Source organism: Arvicanthis niloticus, chromosome 21, assembly GCF_011762505.2.
Source record: "Arvicanthis niloticus isolate mArvNil1 chromosome 21, mArvNil1.pat.X, whole genome shotgun sequence".
Lineage (NCBI taxonomy): Eukaryota > Metazoa > Chordata > Mammalia > Rodentia > Muridae > Arvicanthis > Arvicanthis niloticus.
In genome coordinates, this window is record NC_047678.1 from 3,562,509 (window position 1) to 3,587,102 (window position 24,594).

At 37.1% G+C, this 24,594-nt stretch overlaps 1 protein-coding gene across 1 annotated transcript in view; it reads left to right on the top strand.

The window, feature by feature from the left end:
• The first annotated feature begins 12,448 nt into the window (after window positions 1-12,448).
• Window positions 12,449-24,594, top strand: part of Mei4 (meiotic double-stranded break formation protein 4) — a 103,894-nt gene continuing 91,748 nt past the window's right edge. Inside the window, exon 1 of the mRNA XM_034484257.2 lies at window positions 12,449-12,994. Within this exon, the coding sequence (XP_034340148.1) occupies window positions 12,473-12,994 (522 nt within the window). The 5' untranslated portion in view covers window positions 12,449-12,472. The remainder of the gene's footprint in view (window positions 12,995-24,594) is intronic.

The following is a 24,594-nucleotide window of genomic DNA, read 5'->3' on the forward strand; positions in this document are numbered from 1 at the left end:
GAGACAGAGAGAGAGACAGAGGACAGACAGAGAGTAACTGAAAAAAGGGATCCCTGGACAGTGTTCTTCAGCTGGGATTGTGAACACAGCAATGGCAATCTGAGGTGTGCTTTTATATTTAATGGCAAATGCCAAATAAGGCCAGACCTTCTTCACCTGCCAGTCTATGCTGGTTAACCAGGAGCTCTCACAGTTATCTCCCCACACTCCAAAAATGAATTACCACACAGAGATTTGTAGTTTTTATTTTTAAAATTTATGGGTTTTTTTCCTTTAAGATACATTTCTGAAGATCTTGGCTGCTTTAGTGTTGGTATATATAAGATATTTTAAGTGTGTCTCTCATAATCCTTGAGTATGATGCTAGAATCACCTAATGCCCAGGAGGCCCCTGAGTTAGTGATAGCAGAATCTAGATGTGAGCGATTGGTCTAGGGAGTCCATGTTTTCCGTTTTTCAAAATATTTGGGTTATTTACAAATACAGCCAAAATTGAAGCCATTGTGTTAAAAGGAACTTTTGTTTTTATTATTAAGCATAACTCTTCTTACTGCCAGCTTATAGTATCGATACCATCACATTTAAGTTCTTCTATGTCAATGAAATATACACAGACACACTCCAGCTCTGTCCTACTAAGTGCTTCTCTGAGCTCAGTGATTTATATTCCACATACAAGAGCAGTTATGTACTGTCTGTTTCACATACCGGAGGGAGGAAAGAATAAGGAGTTGTTGATTGAATAATTATGAATTTCATGTAGACAGGATGAGTAATGTTTGGAGACATTTTCTACAACATAACGATCAGAATTAGAAATAGCGTTTATAAAGATTATTAAAAGAAGGGTGTTAAATATTCTCACCACGAAAATGTTAGCAATTCATATTTGTTAAGTGTAATCTCAACAAACCAGAGAGAATAACATACCTGACCTTCCTTTGATGGGGATAAAATACAGGTGTGGTATTTACAGGTAAGAAAGATTACAGGTAAGAAAGGACAGTGGTACAGTGGCTTTGCGTATTAGGTAGGCCAATAGCCTAACTAGAACTAGTTAGAACTAGTCTGTGACTGAGGTCCATTTATATGAATGGTAAGCAGTTGGTATTGCAGCTTCATTATACTTTCTGGACAGTACATGGTACTACAAACTAAGAGTGGAGGCTCATGAGGCACTCTACCCTCCATCCTGGAATGTTGAGTTGCTTAGTCTGCTACAGACAGCAACCATAGCTGTTCTGAGTTCACATGTACAAATGCAATGTCCAGAGGGATCAAAGACTGTGTGTATCTCAAGCTGGCAGCAGAACTTAGGAATGTGTAGGACTCTCTCCCGTGCTACTGGTATTGAAAACATAAAGGGGTCACAGAAATTAGCTGAGGCTTGGAATTATGAGAGGTCAGGAGACACCGTTCATGAAGGTACATCATCAGTTGTATCAGAGGTCCTGTGATTAAGGGGGTCAGAGAAACAGAAGCTTGGTGTAGTTATAACCTCAGTTGCAGTGAAGACCCCAGTATAGCGACCACCAAAGATGACCCCCTCAGTGAAAATCACCAACGATAGTGACAAGTGTAAAATAGAACTGGCTTGAGCTCAACAGACATGGTGCATGAGCTGGGAGTGTCAGAATTGCAGAGGGGAGGCTGCACAAGCCATTTGGAGCCTAGATCATGAGTAAATCTTAGATGTCAATGTTTAACTATTCAGAGGGTTGATTGTTTATTTTAATATGTAACTGTGCACTATTGTTCTTCCCTCTTACAGTAAGAAAGTTTGTGACTTGTTTTGGAGTTTACAGGAGGCAAGAGTTGAGAGACTGGGTTTTTAAGGTGACCTTGTACTATTAATATGTTAAACATTTTAAAGACTGGGACACTTGTGAAGTTTACTCTATTTTACATTGAGATATTAACGTGAGATCTTGGGAACAAAGAAAGGAATGTATAGTTCAAGGTGTTTTTACATGTCAAATTTGACAAGGAGTGGATTGTGCAGGTTAGTTTCTTATCAACAACTCGATACAATTCTAGGTATACCTAAGAAGAAGAAATCTCAGTTAAGGAACTGCCTCCATCAAATTGACTTGTGGACAGATTTGTGTATTGTTGTGATTGAAAATTTATGTAAGGGATCCAAGCCGGCTTGGCATGTGGCCATGCCTAGACAGGTGGACCTCAGCTGCTCAAGGAAAGGTAGCTAAGCATGGCAGAGGAAGCAAGCAAATAAGCAATATCCCTTCTTGGTCTCTTCAGTTGTTCCTACCTCGATGTTCCTGCCTAGAGTTCCCTCAGGGAATGGACTGTTCATAACCTGTAAGCCAAAACCAACCCTTTCTCCTGCAAGTGACCTTTTGGTCTTGGTGTTTAATACAGCCAGAGAAAACAAACTAGAATAAATGTTGAGGCCAACAAGTCAATGAAAATATTTCTTATTAGTGCACTTTGAATAAAAAGTAATATAATTTATTGAATAACCTACTGGTTAAATAAAGAGAAGGACAGGGCTGCTTAAAGAATTAGAACAGAAACAATTTATTTTCTTTCAACATGGAGATTCTGTGTATAACACACAGACTGGCCTAGAATGTGCTGTGTAAAGCAGGTTATCCTTGAACTAAAAAATGTCCTGGCTCAGCTTCTCCAATGCTGGGATTACAACTACATCATACTCAACTTGAAATAGAGTTATTTTTCTTTCAACAGTGATGGCTGCATATGTGACTTAACTATTACTACTGAAATTACTTCATACTTTAAAAGAGAAAGGGAGGCAATGTAATGAGCCATTTTTTTTCATTTCTTTGTGTTATCTGGAAGATACATTATCAGATTTCTCTAGCAACAAATGATGTATTATATAAAAGAGAACAATACTTGATGCACATGCTAATTCTAACTTCTCAGGAAACATCAGGGGTTCAAGACTGACTCTTCTCACTGGGGTTAAGAAAATTCACCTGGACTTTCAATACTTTGGACTGATGTAGATAAATACACTGGGATCCTGAAAGACACTTAAGGGTCTATATTATCAATAAATACACTGGGATCCTGAAAGACACTTTAGGGTCTATATTATCAATAAATACACTGGGATCCTGAAAGACACTTAAGGGTCTATATTATCAATTTATTCATGATTGTCAACACTTGGAGGAAACAAACACAATAATGAAGATTATACCACAAAAGTGAAGATTAAAGAGTGTTTTATAATCATTTTCCATTTCCTTTGACTGCCAGATTATTTCATTGGAGATGTAAGTGTTCTTAAGATGTATGCTTAGCAATTACCTGGAGACAGTCTGAACTCCTCTAACTAGGAGCTAAACGTTCCTTCTGAAGAAGGGGCCACAGGGAAGTAGAAACTGGCCCACTATGCTTACTAAAGCAATGATACCAGAATACAGTGTTAGCCAAGAGTGCCTGAATTTTGTGGGATTTCCCGTTTCTTTAGAAAATAATTCACCTTAGTACGTATGTTTGTCAGCAATGTTTTAGGAAGAGCATATTTTAATATAGCACACTGAAATTTTTGATGGTATTTTAATAAGGCCTACATTCCATGGACCACTTCCAATGTATGTTATGTAAAAAAAAATATCGTGGAAGTAGACTAACTTCCAGAGCCACTCTCTCTACACAATAGGTGGTAAAAGTGCTCTAGTCAGGATGAATGGGTTTATATTCAGGCAGGCAGCTCACACTTGGCATATTTTCTGATTAGGATTCCCATCTGTTTCACTGAAGCAAATACACATTAATTAAATGTGTGTGGCTTGCAGGCAGCCATAAGGATCCTACAGAGTCAAAGCCCACAACTGCGGATCAACTTTGCATGTGTCTTCCTATGATATGGATAGGATCTAAAGGGTGAAATTGAAAGACAAAGTAGTTTGGGTTTAAATTAACATTACAAATATCACGTGTGATTTTAATTATGATAGTAAGTTGACAATTTATTCTGGGTGTTTATGGATTAAAAGTTATGGATAAACTCAAAGTTAAAATATTTCCCAATACTGCTGAATTCAAAATGTATGGTGAGAATCTACTGAAATAGAGAAAATAACAACAGATACTTGGATATGTCATGTTCTCTCAGTATGGTGCTTGATTTTGAAGACTAGAAAAGGAGAAAAGTCTGTTTATGCATTAGGCACCTATGTCTAGTTAGAGAGGCATGATATTTTGAAATGGTTACATAATTGATCAGTTCATTTCTTATTCAGTATCTAACTTATTTCTGCAGTTCCTCTAGTGACAAAATAGAAATAATAGAATTTCTACTCACATTATAGACAATAACATATTGAAACAATAAGCCAAGGAGATCATAGTCTGTTTTTAAAAATGTAGAAGACAATAAAGCAGGCTGTGGTGGTGAGTTTCCTAGAATGGAAAAGAACAGAAACGTTATACTTGGTGGACAGTGAGCCACTGTATAGAAGGAGGTTGTTGAGCCAGTTTCTTAAAGAGCAGTCCACTCAGTGACCTTGAGAAAGGAATCCTGAGTGAGTAGACACAGGCCAGACTGATTGTGGAAAAGTAAGAGAAAGGTCTATTAGTGCTGTGTTGAAAGCCAGGGAAGAGGCAGATGGACAGCATATGTGGAACTTTTCTCAGTGCGTACAATTTTTGTGAAACTAGAGAGATCTTTTGGTTAAATTAACTAGTTTCAAACTTCTGTGTGATGCTGTGTGCATTGATTTGTTGGTGGGAGAGGAATTAGGACCACTGGGCAGGACGGAGTCTGTGATATCACCAAAGAAGCAATAATAACCTGGGCTAAAGTGAAATGGATACCTAGAGTAGTACAGTTTTTACCTAGGTGATCCATGGAGAGAAATTGCAGCTGCTGTTGAGCTTAGAAATATTCAACAACATGATAAACACAATAAGAGAAAGGAGGAAGGCATTCTGGAAGTTGTGAAGGTGCTAACTGGAATGGCACAGAAAGGACCAAGCTACTGTTCTGTCAAAAATTAGCACAATAAATATAAATTAATATACAACAAGGCTTCTCCTATTAAAGTTATCTGAGAACTTTAAAAACAATTGACTTTGAGCCTTGTTCTTAGAGAATCTGGTGTATTTGGCATGAAATATGAGCTGAGTGTACAGAGTTTAAATGAACTAAAACAACTCTCATGTGCAGGTTAAGACTGAACATTTAGAAGTAAAATGTTGCAGAATAAATTCTTCTATCATAGAGATTGAGAATCTGGTAAGGAACAGGAAAACATCCTAAATGAATGAATTTTAGAGCCGAGAACAGCAGTGCATTTTGAGACATATATTTACTTTAATTCTGTGTCTGAGAAATAAAAAAAAAAATGTATATGTGATATAAACAAGAGAAACTCCTGAAATATTTATTCGAGATACAAGTTTGATATCTTCCCCATGGAAACACTGAGTGCCTGTCTCAAGGTTGCTCAATTGGAATGTATCCCCTTTATGATGTAAGTTAGGGAAGTATTGCAATGGCTGAAAGATTTTACTCTGCTAGATTTTTTTTTTTTTAATAAAGAGTTTGAAGTAGTTACTTCTAGACAGCTTCGTGTAATGGAGTGTTTTAAGGAGGAGTGAATGATGTAAAGATAATTATAAGAATCTACTGGAAAACAGTTTAAGTTGACTTTGGCCAATAGAGTAGAAAAGAGTGTTGTAAAAGATAATGAGAAACTAGAGTGTGTCCTTCTTAAGAAAAGTCATGACACCGGGACAAAATGTGCTTTTTCAATTTGTAGTAAAGAGCTTTGGGAGGGTTTTCTAGAATGAAAACAGACGATTAACATCATATTTATTTGACATATATTATACATGTTGCAAGCAGTATGTAATCTGTAATGTATTCCTTTCTGTTATCTGGGTGACAAGTTATTCAGACAGAACAATTGCACAGGAGGCTGAAACTTGCTTATGTATCTGCTCTTTACATGAACATGGAAATAAAAGAGACAATGTAAAAAGGGTTTTGTTTGTTTAGTGTTACTTAGCTCCAACTCAGAATCACATACTCAGAGGTATAGTGATATACCTGGAAAATCTAAATCTTTTATGGAACACATATTCTTAAGGGTGAAGACAAAAGATACCTGTGGGAAATATTCATAAAGTGATAGTGACAGGCTAGGGAACAGAAATGGAAGATGGGAAAAAAGATTGATCTGGAAGCTCCTTTGCTTGGAGTACTTAGAGAAGAAGTTCTGAAGAGATGACATCTAAAGAGATTGTGAATGACAGGAAAATGGCTTTGAGAAAATTGTGACTGAGGCTGTAAAGCAAGTCACACAGAATACCTAATGCAAGAGAAGGTTCTCAAAGGGGAGTAGACTGAACAGACCTAGGGAGGTAGGCGGGATTAGCATGTGTTAGTGGCTGAATTTCACAAAGTAGCTTCTCAAGTTTCAAACACTGGAGCCCGAAGGATATAGCATAGATGTCAGGATAGTGAAGTCAAGGATAAGGGAAGCCCTGCTTTCTTTTGGGTTTGGCAAGTTTTAGGTGCAGAGGTCAAGTCTAGTGGAGATAATATCCAGAATGTGACTTGGATTAAAAAAAAAATGTTACCCTCAGTTCATGTGTTTAAAGTCCTGAAACTTAGCTGACAGCACTGTTGTGAGAGGCTGTAGCTCCTTCAATGCTGTGCCCATGGGAGTACATGAATCCACTGCAGGGTCAGCTTTGAGATTTATACTTCTGCGTTTTGTCTACTTAGATATGAGCAACTGTTTTTATGATCCTTCCACCTAGGACAAGCTAGTTCTTCCATAATGCCTTCCATTCTAGGAAGGGTTTAAGTAATTTCAAACTGAGCCAAAACAACTACTTACTTACTTATTTCCTATTAAGCACTTGTTCATGAGATGTATCACTCATAAAGTCTGAGTATTTATTTCCATATGAATGTTCACACTCTCAGTCAGCAGCATGTTGGGCAATTGTGAAAATTTGTTCATCGTACTGTTTTTGATTAATTTTTTCCAGTACATCTTTCATTTTACACAATCTATCCTAAACCTAAGTATCATAAGTCAAACCAGAAAGTGATTTTTTTTTTAAATTAAATGTTTGATAAAATGCTAATGATTATTTTGTAAGAAATAACATGTTATAGTGCTGCCAGCATTTAAAAATAGCCAGCAGCCAGCAAAGAAGACCAGTAGGTTGCGAGCAATTGTCATTTATAGATTTGAGAGTCTGTTGCTAAAATTAGCCATTGGGACTGTATGATGGAGATACTCAGGAAGGTGAAATAGATTGGGAAAGTCGCAGGTACAACTGGTGAATCACTGAAGAAGGTTCCTGTTGGGGAGCTGGAAGATGTCTTAGGAAAGAGACAATGAGGAAACCCCAGAGCATGGACACTTGAAACCATAAGGAATTGTGGTGTTATGTTGACTAGGCTAAAGTGGGCTCACAGATACACATTTTATTTATGTTGAGAAAAGACACTTCAGTCCAGAGAAATTATTCTATTTGGTATTATTTCTGTGCATATAGTATTTCTCTCTTTTTTGTATATTCAGAGTTTGAATGGTGATATATGTTGCTATACTGGGGCAAAGTACGCTGCAACCTTTGCTTTGTCAGCACATCTGGCATGTGTTCTGTCAGATACCAAAATTTATCTTTCTAGAGGAAGAAGCAAACACTTGCTTTTAAGTGAAATATTGCTGTTAGGAGTCCTCAAAGTATTGATTATCTTTTACCAAGTGCTTAGCATTGAGATAATATAAAAATACATTGACTGAGCAGGGTGTATTTAGAAATATATATGTGTGTGTGTGTGTGTGTACATATATATTTTTATAATTTTATTTATGTATAACAATATATAATATAGTATAGTATATTTTATATAAATAAATTACACATATAAATAGATTATATATAAACAAATAATTACAATATATTATATAAAATATTTATAGACATATAAATATATATTTTAAAAAAGGACATAAATTTGAGAAGTGGGGATTATGGTAAAGTTTAGAGGGATAAAGGGGAAACTATGTAATTCTCTTATAAATACAAAATGGTATTAAAATGGAATTATGAAATGGCTTTTAATAACATTTTCTGTTTGACGACCAGGTGGCATAAACATAACTTTTACATTGGTCAATGCATGAGTATATAATGAAATAATGATTATTAATGATTTTCCAATCAACAATTAATAATTGGAAATGTTAAATTATACATGCCTATGCTGTGTATATTTGAATGGATATTACCTGATTCAATCATGATGTGTGTGTGTGTGTGTGTGCGTGTGTGTGTGTGTGTGCGTGTGTGTGTGTGTGATTCTTCCAACAAGTATTCAAATACCAACCACATAGGAGGCAGGTATCAAGCTGCATAAATGTGCAAATAAATAAACTTTTCCTTCAGAAACTTCTTTCAGTATGAAGTCACTAATATTTAAAGCAGGCTAAGGTGGGTAGTAATAAAGTGTATATAAGGTTTTTCTCACCATGGAGAAAAGTTGGAAAGTTTCACTGAAAATATGAAGGTGGACTTGAAGTAAGTATTCATCTGGGGAACTGTATATGAAAATTCATAGTTATGTGGCATAGTGTCTCATGTTTTCATGAACTATATGGCTTATTGTTACAACTACAAAATGGAGGTGAAGACAAAGGTAACTACAAAAACAGGTTGGGATGTGCAAACAATGGTAGAATTTGTGTACTGCGGACCTTGGAGACGTTTACTCTGTAGCATAGAATAGAGAATGAGCGAAGTATCTGGAGCATTTCTTCAAAACAGATGGCTTTAAAGGTGGTGCTTTAGTGAAGGTATCTTAGTGGTGGGCTGAACTAGAGGTTGATTGATCATGTAGGGGAGGATGTTGCATTAAACTGTTCAAAAGATGTCAGTGGTATGGACCAACATAAGGAAGTAATTACAGGAGGACCTAGACAAAGATGCCTTGAATATTAATTTTAAGTTTCAGTTCAGATATCTAAGCACTCTACCCCTTGGGGTGAGAAGATCTGTATCAGTTGATTGGGCATAACAGATTGGGTTGGCCTCATCCAGTAAGATGAGGGCATGACCAGAAAAGAAAGCTGATCTCTTCGAGTAAGAAGCATTTCCTCCATTCCTCCTGACATTTGGAGAGACGTGGGTCTTTTCTTTCCTGTATCCTCAATCTGAGCCATCAGTTCTTTGGGCGACAACTCACCCATGTTTGGACTGGAACTTACATTGTTGGCTTTTCTGGGGCTCCATCTTGCACAGTAAATATCTTTGGGATGTCTTGCTTCCTTAATTGATCCTCTTCACACACACACCCACACACCAAATTGTGTGTGTTTCTTTGTGGAAACATAATTAATACATGCTGAGACTGTAGAATCAGTGTAATAGGGTGTTTCACTTTTTGTGTAGGGCAGAGGGAAGAGAAGACACTAGGTTTATAATCTCATACCTACTGACAGGATTAGTGAAAACAGCTGTTACAGATATAAATTATCTCTATGTCTGTGTATAAAGACTTCTTCAGTTTGATAATCATAAACTTCATGGGGCTTATAGAGAATACAGATATGTTCCCTTGAAACAGTTAGATCTGGATGTGATTTTATGAATGCTGTAAGGAATATAGAAATAAGTGAGATAAGGCATCAAAAATTGATTTAACTATGAATATGCTTGATGGAAATAAAATGTGCACATCTTTTGAACCAGCAGTGGACATTTCTAGGGTAGGATATGTAAAAGGGAGGTACCTCTATTTTATTGGATATACTTGAGATCTATTTTAAAATGGGAAATGGATTTAAGTTAAAATTTTAAAACAGAAAATGTAAGGTCTATGGTTCAGCAAAATAAAGTAGGATATATCTGGGACTCAGTCTGCAGGAGACACACACACAGAATTTGTAGAGAGAATATGTGAGTAGTATTTGTAACAGCTTTTACTTAAGAGCTAATTCTCTGTGCTTGTGTATAAGATACATATTTTACTGTAAATTTCACGTGCTAGTATTTTATAGCAATAGTTTATATTTGTCAAGTATATAATGTTCATCAGAGTGCAATATCAATTTGTTTCTGTGTATTTCATCTCTATTAAATCTACTGATAAACATGTTAGGATGATCATATATATATCAAATTGAAAGCAGTTATCTTCAGTACTTCAACACAATAGTAAATTAAGAACTGGTCCTTGCATTCGGAAGGATTTCTGTTTACTCAGCGATTTTGGCTGTAGTGCTGTTGTTACATCTACTGTACAGAAGCCTTTTAGTTTCATACAATCTCATGCTCATTTTTGCTGTTATTTTCTGAGATCTTAGAATCAATGATTATGGTTATATCTTAAACGGGTTTTCTTAAGATTTTATTTAATAATTTCAATGTTTCAACTCTTATAGTAACTGACTTTGGGGGGGGTCTGGGTTGATTTGTATACCAAGTGAGAGATATGGATCTCATTTTGTGTTCTTTATGTAGATACTTAGATTTCAGCATCATTTGTTTGAAAGGCTATCTTTTCTTCAGTGTATATTTTGACATCATATGTAAAGTCCTCTGGATGTTACTGTGAGGACTTCTAGCTAGTGCATTTGTTCTTTTCACATGTCTCATTTTGAATCACTGCCATTTAGTGTCGCTATTCTGTCTGAAGTATAGGTTGAAAAAGTGAGTGAGATGTCTCTAGCATTCCTCTTTCTGCTTGAGTATGTGACTGCTTTCAGTGGTTCCCAATCTTCCCCAACTTTCCTATTTCTGTGTCCCTTTAATATACTTTCTCTTCTATTGTGACCCCAACCATAAAATTATTTCATTGCTACTTTGTAACTGTAATTTTGATGTTGTTATGAATGTAAGCAATCATTCAACCCCTAAATGGATTCTGACCCACAAGTTGAGAACCACTAGTTTAGAGTCTTCTGTGCTTCCCTGTTTATATTTCATTTTGAAAAGAAAATAACTCGCATGTTATTGGAAATTGCATTAATCAAGATTACTTTAATATAATCATTTTAACATTATTCTTCTACTCTATGATTGTAGGAGATCTTACTATATTTCTAGTGCATGTTTCTCAACCTTTCTAATGGTCTGACCTTTTAATACAGATCTTCATGTTCTGGCAACCCTCAACCATAAAATTATTTTCACTGCTACTTCATAACTGTAATTTTGCTACTGTTATGAGTCATAATGCAAATATTTGATATGCAGATGGTGTTAGGCGACCCCTAAGAAAGAGTCCTTCAAGAACCACCACTCTGGTGTCCTCTTATTTCTTACTTATGTATTTTCATAGGTCTTCATCCATTGGTTAAGTTTATTCTATACTATACCATAGTATACTAAACTGCACATATTATATAGCATACTATGATACATTATACTATAGTGGGGGTATTCAGGAGTTCCAATGGAAACATAAGATTTAGAGTGGGTCTTATGACCTTAGGTGATCCAGAATTAGGGTGGATTTCCAATTCAGCCTTGAAAAATTCCTCACAGGTGTGCCCAGCTGCTTGGGTTTTAATTAATTCCAGGTGCAGTCAACTTGAGAGCCATGGGTAGCCATAACTCTTACTTATGCAGCTTTTGACAGTTTTTTTAAATCAATTTGAGTTTATATTTTTTGTTAGCAAATTGGGAGGTCATAGCAATATATCCTCTAGCATTGCTTTGAAACTATTTTGTATATAATTAATTTTATCATTCTTTCATTCAGTTTGATAATATGACTTTAATACTGTAATATGTACCACGTCACACTTCACTACGATCCCCGTGCACTGTGAGGAGAGTCTTCCCTGTGTCTACTTTTGGATATTGTCATCTTCGACATGTGTGCCCTTGACACTTGGCTAAGGCTGTTAAAAGGAAGCAGCCAGGATAACCCATGGTCAGTTTGAGTACTGCTCTGTACTGGCAAACACATGGGTAGCGGTTACCGCTTTCAGAACTCTGCTGGTTAGGGATGAGGAGACGCTCAGTGCTTAGGAGCACTTGCTGCTCTTGCAAAGTGTCTGGAGTCCACAGCACGAGCCCCACAACCACCTGTAACTTCAGCCAGAGGGCTCTCTTGTCCATGTGTGGCCTCTGCACACTGCACTGAGTTGTACAGACACATATACATACAGATAATTAAAAATGAAACGAGTCTTTAAAAAAAAACTATTTCTGTTCTGCATGGAGGAGAAAGCTTGGAGTGACTGACTTTCTGGAAGCATACTTGTAGATGAATGAGAGTTACCATCTGAAAATATAAAAACTATTTTTTTTTAGCCAAACTAAGCAATTTCTGTTTTTTGCCTCTCTGCAGTTTCTACAGTTTGCTAAATGTTTATACACACTTGGACGTTTTATGAAGTATTTTCATTTAGATCACAATCATTGTCTAGTTCCTAAGACCTTTAGCTGCAGGAAGATAATCCTTCTGTTGCTTTTTGTTTCAGGACACGATGTGCTCCCCATGTTGTCAGATCAGGAACCACCAAGTTCTGAAAATACATTGACTTTGATGGATGACTCTGGATGTGTTTTATCAAATGAGCAAAGAAGTGAACCTGCAGAATTATCCCAGAATTTTGTGGAAAGCATCAATCCTCCACTCCGTCTCCCACTGCCTCTTGAGAAAAAGCCATGCACTACCCTGGAAAATCCTCTATCTTCTCACATGCAGTTCTTTCAACATCTGCTGGAACTGAAGAAATGGGCAGAGTCTAGTAATCTGAAAGTATACTTAACCCACTTTGAAAAAGACTCTTCAACAGTTTCTGATTCAGTTTCACAGTTGTTAGATGGTCTGATCACATTTTACCAGAATCTCAAACTCCCTTTCTCAAGCTTTTGGACAGAGGCTATTGGTACATTAGCCAGACTGGCCAGTGATTTTAATTTATCAAATCATATTTTTAAAAGATGTTCTAAGAAGTTAGAAGAATTTGAAAAGACTCTACTCCAGGCTATTTTAGGGAACAACAGTATAAACCGGGTAAGTAATATATTCTCTCTACTTATGACCTAATATTTAATTCATTTTTATGAACATTCCTATTGGTGGAGATATTGGTGGTTCATTCACATTTGTGGCTGAGCGTCTATAACTGGGCCTGATTCATTTGTGTAATTCTCTTCCTATTCTATTTAAGATGCTTCTGCCTCAAGCCTCTGCTGCCCCTAGTTTGAATTCTTTTGTAATGGGAGATATTCATAAAACGGAGCTCAGTCCAGCTTGTTCCCTGGCAGCTTCCATGTTCCTGCTCTGACTGTGCCTCCAGCTAGCTAGAAGCGCCAGCCCTGGCACCCATGAGATGTTAACATGACCGCTGTCTCTGCTAGTCAGCTCCGTAGTGACCATGCCCCAAAGCATGGATCTTGGGCCAATCCCATCACCCTCATGGTTCTCTGCTAAGCCCCAGACAGTACCCACCATGCTCGCAGTTCCTGGTAGAATGAAGATTCATAATGCTTAAAGATTATCCAATGTATTTATATATTTGGGAATGCTCAACACACAAGATGCCAAACCAATTAGAATCCTTACCCAATATCTAATTTTTTGATAGAAATTGCTACCCCATACTGCAAGAGAACCATGATTCTTCCTCCATGTTGCTTCCTCTCCCTCTTCCTTTCTCCTCCAAACTCCTCACTCCGCCTACCCCTTCTACTGTCCAGTCACACAACTCCACTGCAAATACAATGTAGCAGAAAAATGTCCTGCTACATTGTTTTGCTCTTTAAAAAGTTGCACTTTGACTTTTTACCCTTTTGGTTTTCTCTTGCTTTTGTTTATTTGCTGTTGCTCAAAAAGTTGCAATTCTTTCCATATCATCACTAATGCTCCTGTTACTTCTTTGATAAAATTCCTCAAGCTTAGTGTCTGGAAAGGGATGTGAGGGAAAAAGTAAAAGCAAAAGTTATTAACAGTACAAGTCCTAGGCAGGGAAACAGGGAGCAGTCTGGTTTAAATGTTCAAAGCAAAGTCCACTGGAAAAATCTTGATAGGCTCAAAAGTATCTTTTGATACAATCTTACTGTTTTTGGCCTGTATGGCTGATCTCTAGATGATGAACCTGGGATTTCAGGCTCTTTGAGAGCTGTTAAAATGGCTAGAATAGCTAAGACGTCCTTCCCATATGGCTTCTAGATATTTGGTCATCATTAAAACAATAATGGGTCCATCTCGGTTGGCTGTAAGTAAGTGCTATTCTATGCTGAGATCTGATGTCTTCTATCTGGGCATTATTTTTTCTTATCAAGGATAGATAATTAATTAGTAAAGAAAAGTTGTCTATGGAACATCTTATATAGATTAGAGACATTATAATATTTGGCACTATGAACCTTTGAGCTATTGAAAGGACCCATCATTTTAAGTTTTGTTTATACTTTCTTACTGGTTAAGACATTGCAGCTAGACAAAATTTATCATCTCTTCCTCCTCATCTCTTGTACCACTGAGACCAGTTGATGATCTTGTCTTCAGGGTTCTCTTGAACTTGAGACAAATCTGCTTACATGCCCGTATTTAGTGAGTACCTCAAAATGGCAGTCACTGTTGTTCATCCTCCCCAAGATATTATCAGCAAGGTCTAAGAAGGATGGATTTAGGAATTTTATATTGATTAGAACTCATTAGAGAGGTTCAAGAAAGTTTTCTCTCTTCATCACATCTAAAGACTAGCCCCTTATTGAGTTCAATACCTGGTGTCAATAAAAAGGAATAGTAATTTACATCAATTTAAAAATATATAGGATTTAACAGTTACTGTGAAATCGTGATTTCATGACATTTTCTATTCCTATAATAGCAATCAAAGAAGGTTGTATATCATTAAATATTATCTATTTAAAGTCAGACTTAAAAATACAATAGAAATATAATTGCAGTGTCCTAATGAAGAGTTATTTTCTTTGTGACTCTTGTGAAAAAGAAATAAAGTCATGTGTTTTTGTTGTTATTATTGTTGTTATCTCTTTGTTTGTTTCTTTGAGTGTCTGAGGATGTCATTCTAATTCTTCCTAGTGTTTCAAAAGCCTTATGAGTGGTTTATTTATCTTTTTATTAGCCACAGCTGATGGGCAGACTTGGCCCTCCCTCCCAGGCTTGCCTCTGGTGCCCATCATCTGGTCCCCAGATGAACAGGCTGTAGGCCTTTCAGGAGATACTTGTGACTTGACCCAGAGTCTAATGCCACCCAACTGAAACAAGTTACATGCAGGCTATGGGTACTTTTAGATTTGACCAGCAAGGTTTCAGACATGTGCTGGGCCTCTCCATTCGGGCCACTGATATTTGCCAACTATTCTGCTGATTGTTCAACAGAAACTGGCTATTCATCTTACCTTCCGTATTAGATCTCACTATACAACCATCACGACAAGGGTTCAAAGTTGTAACAAGTAGCACCTGTAATGGCAGTCACAGAGAATGTAGATCTTCAAGAAGAGATATGTAAAGCTGCCCTTGGTGGAGCAGGAATATCTATTTGGGAGAAAAATGGAGATTCTGTAAGGACACTTTTAGCTACCAACAGTATCATCTGCCTTTTTGGAGATTGCTTGGCCCCAGGGACCAGGCCAGTGGCAGACCAAAGGCATGGTATCTGAAGTGGAAAAGCAGGACCAGAGACAGTTAAATTAGATACTACATACTTCTATTCAAAGATATGAAGCCAATACCAAATCTAATCCCCACAGGTACTTAGAACATGGTAGTCTGACTTCAGGGTCTCTGTGTTTAATTCTTCCTTGTTTTCCTGGCCCCAACAATGAGTGGTTTCTGCTTTGCCTGGTGGGCCTCTCTGTGGCCACTGGAGGCTTTCCTAACTATGCTTCCTTTATTGACAGTAATGGCAGGAACTGTGAAGTACTTAGGAAACACTGAATTCATAACATTGAGAAATAATCTAACTCTCAATCCATGCCAAGATCACCTTTGGCTCTGGAAACTTTCTACCCTGTTGGTTACTACATATTTCCTATCAGAGGCCACTTAGACCAGGCCCTTGTGTAGAAAAAAAAAAAGAAAAAAAGTTGTTTCTTTCTTAAAGTCCATGGACCAAAGATATCCCAATGGCCAAGGACACATGGTAGGGAAGACTTTGTACACAACTACCCATCTGTAGAAAAAAGAATATATTAGAACATCTTCCAAATTTCTGTCTCCTTCTCCAGAGCTTCCTAGAGAGATATTACAGACATGGACACTGGCTTCTAAATCTACTCATTCCTTAGTAGCAACAATAAAAGAAAATGGAACATGTTCAGAATATTTGATCTATATGTCCCTTGAAAACATTGGGATCCTACAGAATTCTTATTCATGTAAGGTCTAAGATTAAGAAAATTGTCTCTGGAGTAGATGTTTTCATTAATATACCTTTTTCTAATTTATAATCTATAAGCAAAGCCAATCCATACTTAGAGTTAATGATATACTCCATGAAATTGTAAGATACCTTTTTTTCCTCAGCCTGTTTATGTCATAGCAACTGGAAAGTCAAAACAAAAGTAGGGGGCCTAGAGCATGATGGGATACAGACAGAAGCTGAGATGGAGAGGCCCGCTCCCTCCTTCCCTTCCCTTCCCTCCCACGTTTCTTTTCTTTTCTTTTTTTAGTTAGTCTGACTAGATCCAAAACAACGTGGTGAAAACAATGGGAAGACTAAGCGTCACTACCTTTTTGAAAATATTTTGAAGTTTATTGATTGATTATTTTAGCTGTACGATTTTGTACATATCCTTTATTTCACTGGCATGACAACCTTTTTTGTTTTATTCATGTATTAAATGCTTTTCCCATAATGTTAAGGTTGCCCCCCTGCCGTAATGTGTTGTATCATGTTAATTGGCTGTCACAAATGGAACATTCCCTGTATCTTTGGGATTCATTTTAAGTGAACATGATGTTTGATCATTTAATTATTTTGTTGAATTGGCTTGCATTCCATTAAAGACTTTCTTAAATAACTTCAAAGAAACTATCTTAGTAACTTTTTTTTTTCCATAAAGTGTCTCTCATGTTTTTGGTAACCTATGATAAAAGTTAGATATATTTTGAAATTGTTTTCTATTATTAGAAAGAGCTCAAGAAGAACTAGTTTTGAGTCTTTGATTTTTTTTAATAGAATTCATCTTTATATTCAAATTTATAAAAATAGGAGGGGATTGTGGAAAAGATTTTTATTCAATATTATTGCCTACCCTGTTTTGTATTAGTCTGTGTATACTTTTTTTCTTTTTCATTCAGTATTGTTTAAGTTTGATTTTCTAAGAGTTCATCCATTTATTTTTGTTGCTCAGTTGTTAAGAGTGTTATATAATAGTATCTTAATATTCATTTTATGCCCTAGACATCCGGTTGTGTCTCCTTGTATTCTTTAATTTTTCTTCACGTCTTTGTTTTAAGATTTGATCATTTCTCCATCATATAAAATTTATATCCATATTATCTTTTAAAGTATTTCTGTTGTTCTTCTTTCCTTTTCCTTTTGCTATGTTCTAATCTTTGCTATTGCATCCCCTTGGTTAATCTGGGACTTTGTTCTTTAGTATGACTTTAATGCTTCACTTACAGTAATGGATAGCACATTTGGAGAGAAAGTCAATAATGCAACCGTTCTACTTGAGCAACAGCATCGGCCAAATGGTTTTAGCTGGCGTTGACAGAGCTCTCCCCTCAACAGAAGAAGAAGAATGCTTGTTTCTTTTCAAGCACACTTACTAGGGTCCTCCAGAATAAATCCTAAATGAGTCATAGAACAAGCCTTGGTGATTGTGAAGGTTTTTAAATCATTCAGTGTATCTTTTCTGACAACAGCGTATTAAGCTAGAATTGAATAAAAATAAGTAAAAATGAGAGAATTTATAAGAATGTAGAAACGTAACCCATTTAGCAATCACAAGCAGCAAATAGAAAAGCAAAAAGAAATTTAAAAAGTATTTCATGGGGAATGAAAATTTACCAATATGCATGGATTTCCAACAAAAAGCTGTTAGAAAAAGAAAATGTAAGGGTGAGTGCCTACATTAGAAAGGAACGAAATCTCAAAAATAACAACAAAACCCCAAACTGGTGTGTTAAACACAGATCTACAGCTTAAATTAGTAAAACTAAAGTCTTAGTTACAAGTTGTGATCTGAATAAGTTACCTAACTTGCATGTCTGTAAAATAGAACCGAAAACTTTGAGTACATCATAGGATTGTTGGAAATTTTCACTGAGAAAATAGCATGCCATTTGACCATCATATAAACACTAAGTATAAATTTCATCTCTATCCTTTTCTTTTTAAAAATTATTTTTATTATGATTCTTTAATCAATTTTTTACAGTTCAGTCATTATGCCCCCTGCTAGTCTACCCTTCAACTGTTCCTCATACCATTCCTCACATCCTCTACCCCCACCCCCACCCTCACCCCACCCCTGTCTCCAAATCCCCACACCCAGCCTCCTAATCCCACTCCATCAGACCTCCCTACTCCTTGGGGCCTCAAGTGTCTAGAGGGTTAGGTGCATCTTCACTCACTGAGGCCAGACCAGGCAGTCCTCTGCTGTATATGTGTTGGGGGCCTCATATCAACTGATGTGTGCTGCCTGGTTGGTTAATCTCAGGGATCTGGGTTAGTTGAGACTGCTGGTCTTCCTACAGGGTCACCCTCCTCTTCATCTTCTTCTAGTTTTTTCCTGATTCAATCATGGGGTCCCCAGCTTCTGTCCATTGGTTGGATATAAGTATCTGCATCTGACTCTCTCAGGTGTTTGTTGGGCCTCTCAGAGGACAACAATGTTAGGCTCCTATCTGTAAGCATGCCATAGCAGCAGTAATAGTGTCAGGCCTTGGAGACTCCCCTTGAGCTGGATCCTAATTTGAGCTGGTCACTGAACCTTCTTTCCTTCAGGGTTGTAGGAGGAGTAAGGTGGGAGGAGTAAAGAGAGGAAGAGGAGGAGAAAGGAGAGGAAGAGGAAAATGAAAGAGGAGGAGCTAAGGAAGAGACCGAATGAGAGAGGGTATATGGAGGCTTTGTCTGTAACAGTTCAAAGGTTAGTTGGTGTATCTAGGTTGGGTATTGGGTTACACCTCTGATTGTAAGGGTATCTTGTCATTGATCATTACTAAATATATAAGCCTTTGGATAATCTAAGCATTAGAGTCTCATCTGTACTGAGCCTGTGTGGTTGGTGAGATGGTCCAGGCACTGCCCAGCCTTGCAGAGACAGCATGGAAGATTGGCAGAACCATCTCCCACGCTGGCGTCTTGTGGGTGGCAAGGCTGATGTCTTTAGCTGGCCGTTTCTAGCTGCGGCACACACGTGGCCTCTGGCTACGTGGCTGAGCTAGGCAGAGATGCTGCAGCTTAGCCAGTTGGCTTAACCAGCAGCCACTTTTTAAAATAATTACTACAACACAGTGTCTTCTCCATTTTTCTCCCCGCAGTTCTTTTAGACAAGAACAATTCTGGTCACAATTTTTGACTGTGGGATGGCAACTCCATCCCTCCACTTGATGCCCTGTCTTTCTACTGGAGATGGACTCTACAAGTTCCCTCTCCCTACTGTATGTCATTTCATCTAAGGTCCCTCCCTTTGAATCCTGAGATTCTCTCACCTCCCAGGTCTCTGGTACATTCTAGAAAGTCCCATGGTTGTCTGTTTCCATTCTTTCAGCTGGCCCTCAGGGCTTCACTTCTGTTTCTCCCCTGCCAGTACCTGATCGTGTTCCCCTTTTCCCCTCCATGTCCCATCTCCCAGTGTTTTCTGCCTGAAGTCACTAGTATCACCATGAGGATTCTCTCCTTTAAAAATAAAAAAAAAAAAAAGTTGATTTTTTAATCTTATCTGTAGGACTGTTTTACCTATGTATGTAGATGCTATGAGTGAAGAGGAAAGAATGCATTGAGTCATCTGGAGGGGAAATTACAGTGTCAGCCTCCGTGTGGATGAGGGGACGGACTGCATCCCCTGCAGAGAAGCAAGTCCTCTTCATTGCTGGATTGACTGTCTCCAGACTCCTGATGAGGACCCCTTTTTACTGAAAATAGGATAAAAATACAAGGTCACTTATGTCTCCCATTCCCCTGTACATGTGAGGATTCTGAGTTCCTTCTCTAGCAACATGTCTTACTGACATGGTACAGACATTCCTCGGATGCTTGCATTTGTCACATAATTACATGTTGTGCACGAAAACACTCACTAATCTGCCACAGCTGCAGCTTGCAGTGACTAGTAGTAGTTCATCAAATTTCTTTTCTTCAATTTTAATTATGGAACTCTACTATGAATTAACTATCTGAGTGTCCGTTTCACTGACTGTTTTCACTGGTCTCTTCCTGGAAATTTCCGACATGTGATGGCTCAGATCTGAAATTTTATAGTTCTTGATTTCCTCAGAGAGGGCTGTTTTTATTATTTGTTTGTTTGTTTTGTGTGTGTGTGTGTGTGTGTGAGTGTATGTATGTATGTGTGTGTGTGTGTGTGTGAGTGTATGTATGTATGTGTGTGTGTGTGTGTGTTTGTGCACATGCATGCACAAGCTCAGGCACACTAATTCTTTTTTTGTTTCTGTGCTGGAATCAAAGTGATATTTGATATTTGCTCAGACTAACTTTAAGCAATTTGTGGATAAATCTGAATTATTCTTCATGAAATCAGATCTGTGTGTCATAGTTATATCTTAAAATTAATTTTTGTCATAATCATGTTGACCAGTGAAGCAAGTAACCTATTAATTAGCTTGACTGTGCAGGCAGTAGCATTGGTTATGCAGTTCCTTACTATGAGGCAAGGCGTCATTGAAGTAATGCCTCGGCTTTTGTTCTCATGTGTTTGTTCCTTCTCAAAGCCTTTGCTATCCTCTATCATTTTTGCTCTGTCATAGGCATTTATCAGTGTGTTTAGAGTGTGCCGGAAGGATTAAAAAAAAAAAAAAAAAACTAGACTAAGTTGGCTTCGTTTTATATTATTTCTCAGGAAAAAAAAAAAAGTGGAATTTAAGATTCTGTCTTAGTCACTCTTTTGTTGCTCTGAAGACACACCATGACCAAGGCAGCTCTTATAAAAGAAAGCATTGAATAAAGTCCCTTTATTATCATGACAGGGATCATAGTGACAGACCTTGTTCTGGAGAATTAGCTGAGAGGTACATCCTTATCCACCTGTAGCAAGTTAGGGGTAGGAAGGCAAGAGGAGGAGAGAGAGGAGGGGTAGATATTGGGCCTTGTATGGGCGTTTGAATGCTCAAAGTCTACTCCTAGAGACATATCACCTCCAATGAGGTCATACCTACTCTCAACACCTAATCTAGGCATAACCCCTACAAGACCAGACCTAATGTTTCCCTTAGTGTCCATAATGACTAAGCTTTCGAAATATTGACCTGTGTAGACCATTTTAATTCAGAGAACCACAGGTTCCATGACCCATTTCCACTTATGCATGAAGCCAATGCTAAATGCAGGATTAGTTTTTGGAGTTTTCAGTAAATATCATACTTATTTATTAAAACATTTGTGTCATAAGGTACAATCTATGTGCTCATTTTGTAAACTGCATCAGTATGCAAACACAGTAGTTTTAGGGGTATTTTTTTGTTTGTTTTGTTTTTTTGCAACAATTTCAGCTTCCAGTGTTCAGGTTGATGAAGAAGAAACATCCAGAACAGCACTGTATTCAATTTAGTTTCAGAACATCTCAGTATCTCTAAGTTAATTACTAGCAGTCTGGATTCATAATCTACCTTACAGCTTCAAAAGCACTCACACTGAGAGTCTATTATCTGTTCTGACCACAGCTCAGAACCATGTAATGGTTATTAGTGCTGTCCTCAGTTTATAGATGTACAAACAGAGGTCAGACAAGTTAAAAGTCTCATTCAAAGTACTCAATTAACTCGTAATGAAAAGACTGGGTCTCAGATCTAAGTATATGATAACAAATTCTTCTGTTGACTGTATCATATTTCCATTTTAGTTTTACAAATTAGTTGTGCATTTTTCCTAAATGCAGATGAAACAAGCTGTCTTATATTTATGGGCTAAAATATATTCTCTGAGAAACAAACACCTTAGTAATGTTTCTCTCAATTTCATAAGGGGAATATTTGCAGTTTGCTTTGGTAAGTGGTACAGATATTCATATTTATAGATAGCAGAAAAGAAAAGAAAATGTCCTACTCTGTTGTCCAATGTAGAATCACCTTGCTTTCTTTATTGGCTGTAAGTAACTGTAGCTTGGAAACTTTATAATTGCATGCCCAGGCTCATAATGTCCTTTCAAACTTAACATAAATTATGTTTATCATTGTATCTAAATTAAAACAATCTCCCTTCTGTTTTAACATTTTTGTGAAATGTATTTTGAATTCTCTTGAAGTTTTATAGGTGAAAATAAATGAAAACTTGTCTCCACATAACTCATAGCTCTTCATCTCTAGGTCACTAAATTAATCACTGCTGTAAAGACAATTTTCCCTCTTAAGGTAGTATTAATCCCAAGTTCCTGGGACTTAATGTGGATATCTTTTTGGAAGACATTTTATTTTCTATCTACTCCACCTACATAGTATTTATTTTCCAATGTAGTTCTTTAGATTTATTAAAATGGATACACATGTCTACACATAGCCATGTGTCTTTTCCATAGTTCTGTGAGCTTGTTAGTGCTAACACCATCCTTGGCTGAGGCCCGGGGGGCTTCCTCTAGCTTTCTGGTGATTTCATCTTGCTCTTTGGTTATACAGAGAAGTAGGTCCTGCCTTTTTCATGTTGCTCTCTCCTGTGGTGAAGTAAAGCTGGGATCTTACAGTCATCTTCCTATATCTGATGGGTTAAACTGCCATGTGAAGGAGAATAAAACCCAGGGAATAACATACATTTTTATCAAGAACTAGGTTAAGTCAACCCTGAAGCCTACAAAATTTATAGATTTCCAGTCATATGTTTCAGTGCATTTTGTTAACATTTAAGGACATTTGAGCTATTTTTTTTCTCTTGAAAATTCAAGTACAACATGGCTTAACTGGATAATTTTTGCAAAGTGTTTTGGAGTTAAAGTGATAGGTGATGGGATTATTTTTGGATTCAAATCCTCACTTTGAGCATTATCAATATTGTTGGTTAGACGGAGAGAAGTGGTACAGGATAGCTCCTCATACAGCAAGTAGGAGCTGTCCCAAGAGGGAAGCCATGTGTGCTCTACTTCAGATGATTCAGAAAAGGAGAGAGGTTATATTACATCAGACTTATAAACAAAACAAGACTTCCTAATTGACCTTTAATATTTGATCTTAAATGTTATTATATAATTCAGTATTTTAAATTTCTGAAGTAGGATTCTAATAGGAAAAATTGATCTTGAAAACAATGTGAGAGAACCAAACAGAAAACAGGAAAATCTGGAAAATTAAAATGTATAAATATGCATACAATTTGATATTCTCAGAAAGATTAAAAACATGCTTCACACTCACTAAAAAAGAATAAGGTTCTTCATTTTTTTCAGGAAATGGAAAAGACCTTTTAAAAGGTAAGAACATAGTGATTAAAATACACAAATTAAAAAGTTAGAAGGTCAGCTAAGAAAAACTCCTAGGAAGTACAAGAAAAGGAAAGGAGAATACATAGAACAGAAAAAGAATCAGAGTCTACCTGTGCAGCAGTGTGTGGACTGTAGAATTTCCAGAGAGAGCAAGCTGAGAAAAATAATGAGCAGGTGGGGGAATAATGGTAGAAAATATTTTAAGATATTTTCAAAATTGACAATGTGCAATTCTATCCTGAAAACCTACTAAGTATCTAGTACTTTCATGAGAATAGATTTTATATTAGGCCATCATTGTGAAACTCCACAATACTAAAACAAAGAGAAATCAAATTCCTGTGTACTTCCAAATAGAAAAGGAAAAACAAAATCCAACCAGAGTTTTCAAGAAAAAAATGTGAGGATTATAAACAAATCAGATTTTTCAAATACTATAATGGAAGAATTTAGAACCATGGAAGCATCCACAATTCTGATTTTTACTGTTTGTTTTCAATCTTGCTTTGTTTCTGCCTTTAGTGTTACTTTGAATAGATTTTCAGACATTCTGTGTCTCATTGTCCTAAAAGATACCTCCTACACCACGAACAGTGGGAGCTGTGGTGTTCCCTACAGTTTTATCTGCTCTTAGACACTTTTTTACCTGCTGGGATGCCTCACCCAGCCTTGATATGAGGGTTTGTGTGTGGTCTAATCGAGCTTGTTATGCTGTATTTGGTAGGTGGAGGCCTTGGAGACCTGTTCATTTCTGAAAAGGAGGAATGGATGTGGGAGAGAGGGGAGGTGGGGTTGGGGAGAGTGGGAAGGATGGAGGGAGGACAAATTGTGGTTGAGATGTATTCAAAACAGAAAACCACACAAACAATTAAAAAGATACCAGCCAGGCAATCTTCTTGGATGCTGCTGCATGTTAATTTCTGATAAATGAATTAGCAAATGCAAGAAAATAAAAAGTATTAGATTCTAACAACTGAAAAAATTATGAGATAGGATGCTGCTGACAGGAGCATCAGGGCGGCAGCGGGGCACTAACCTGATAGAGCA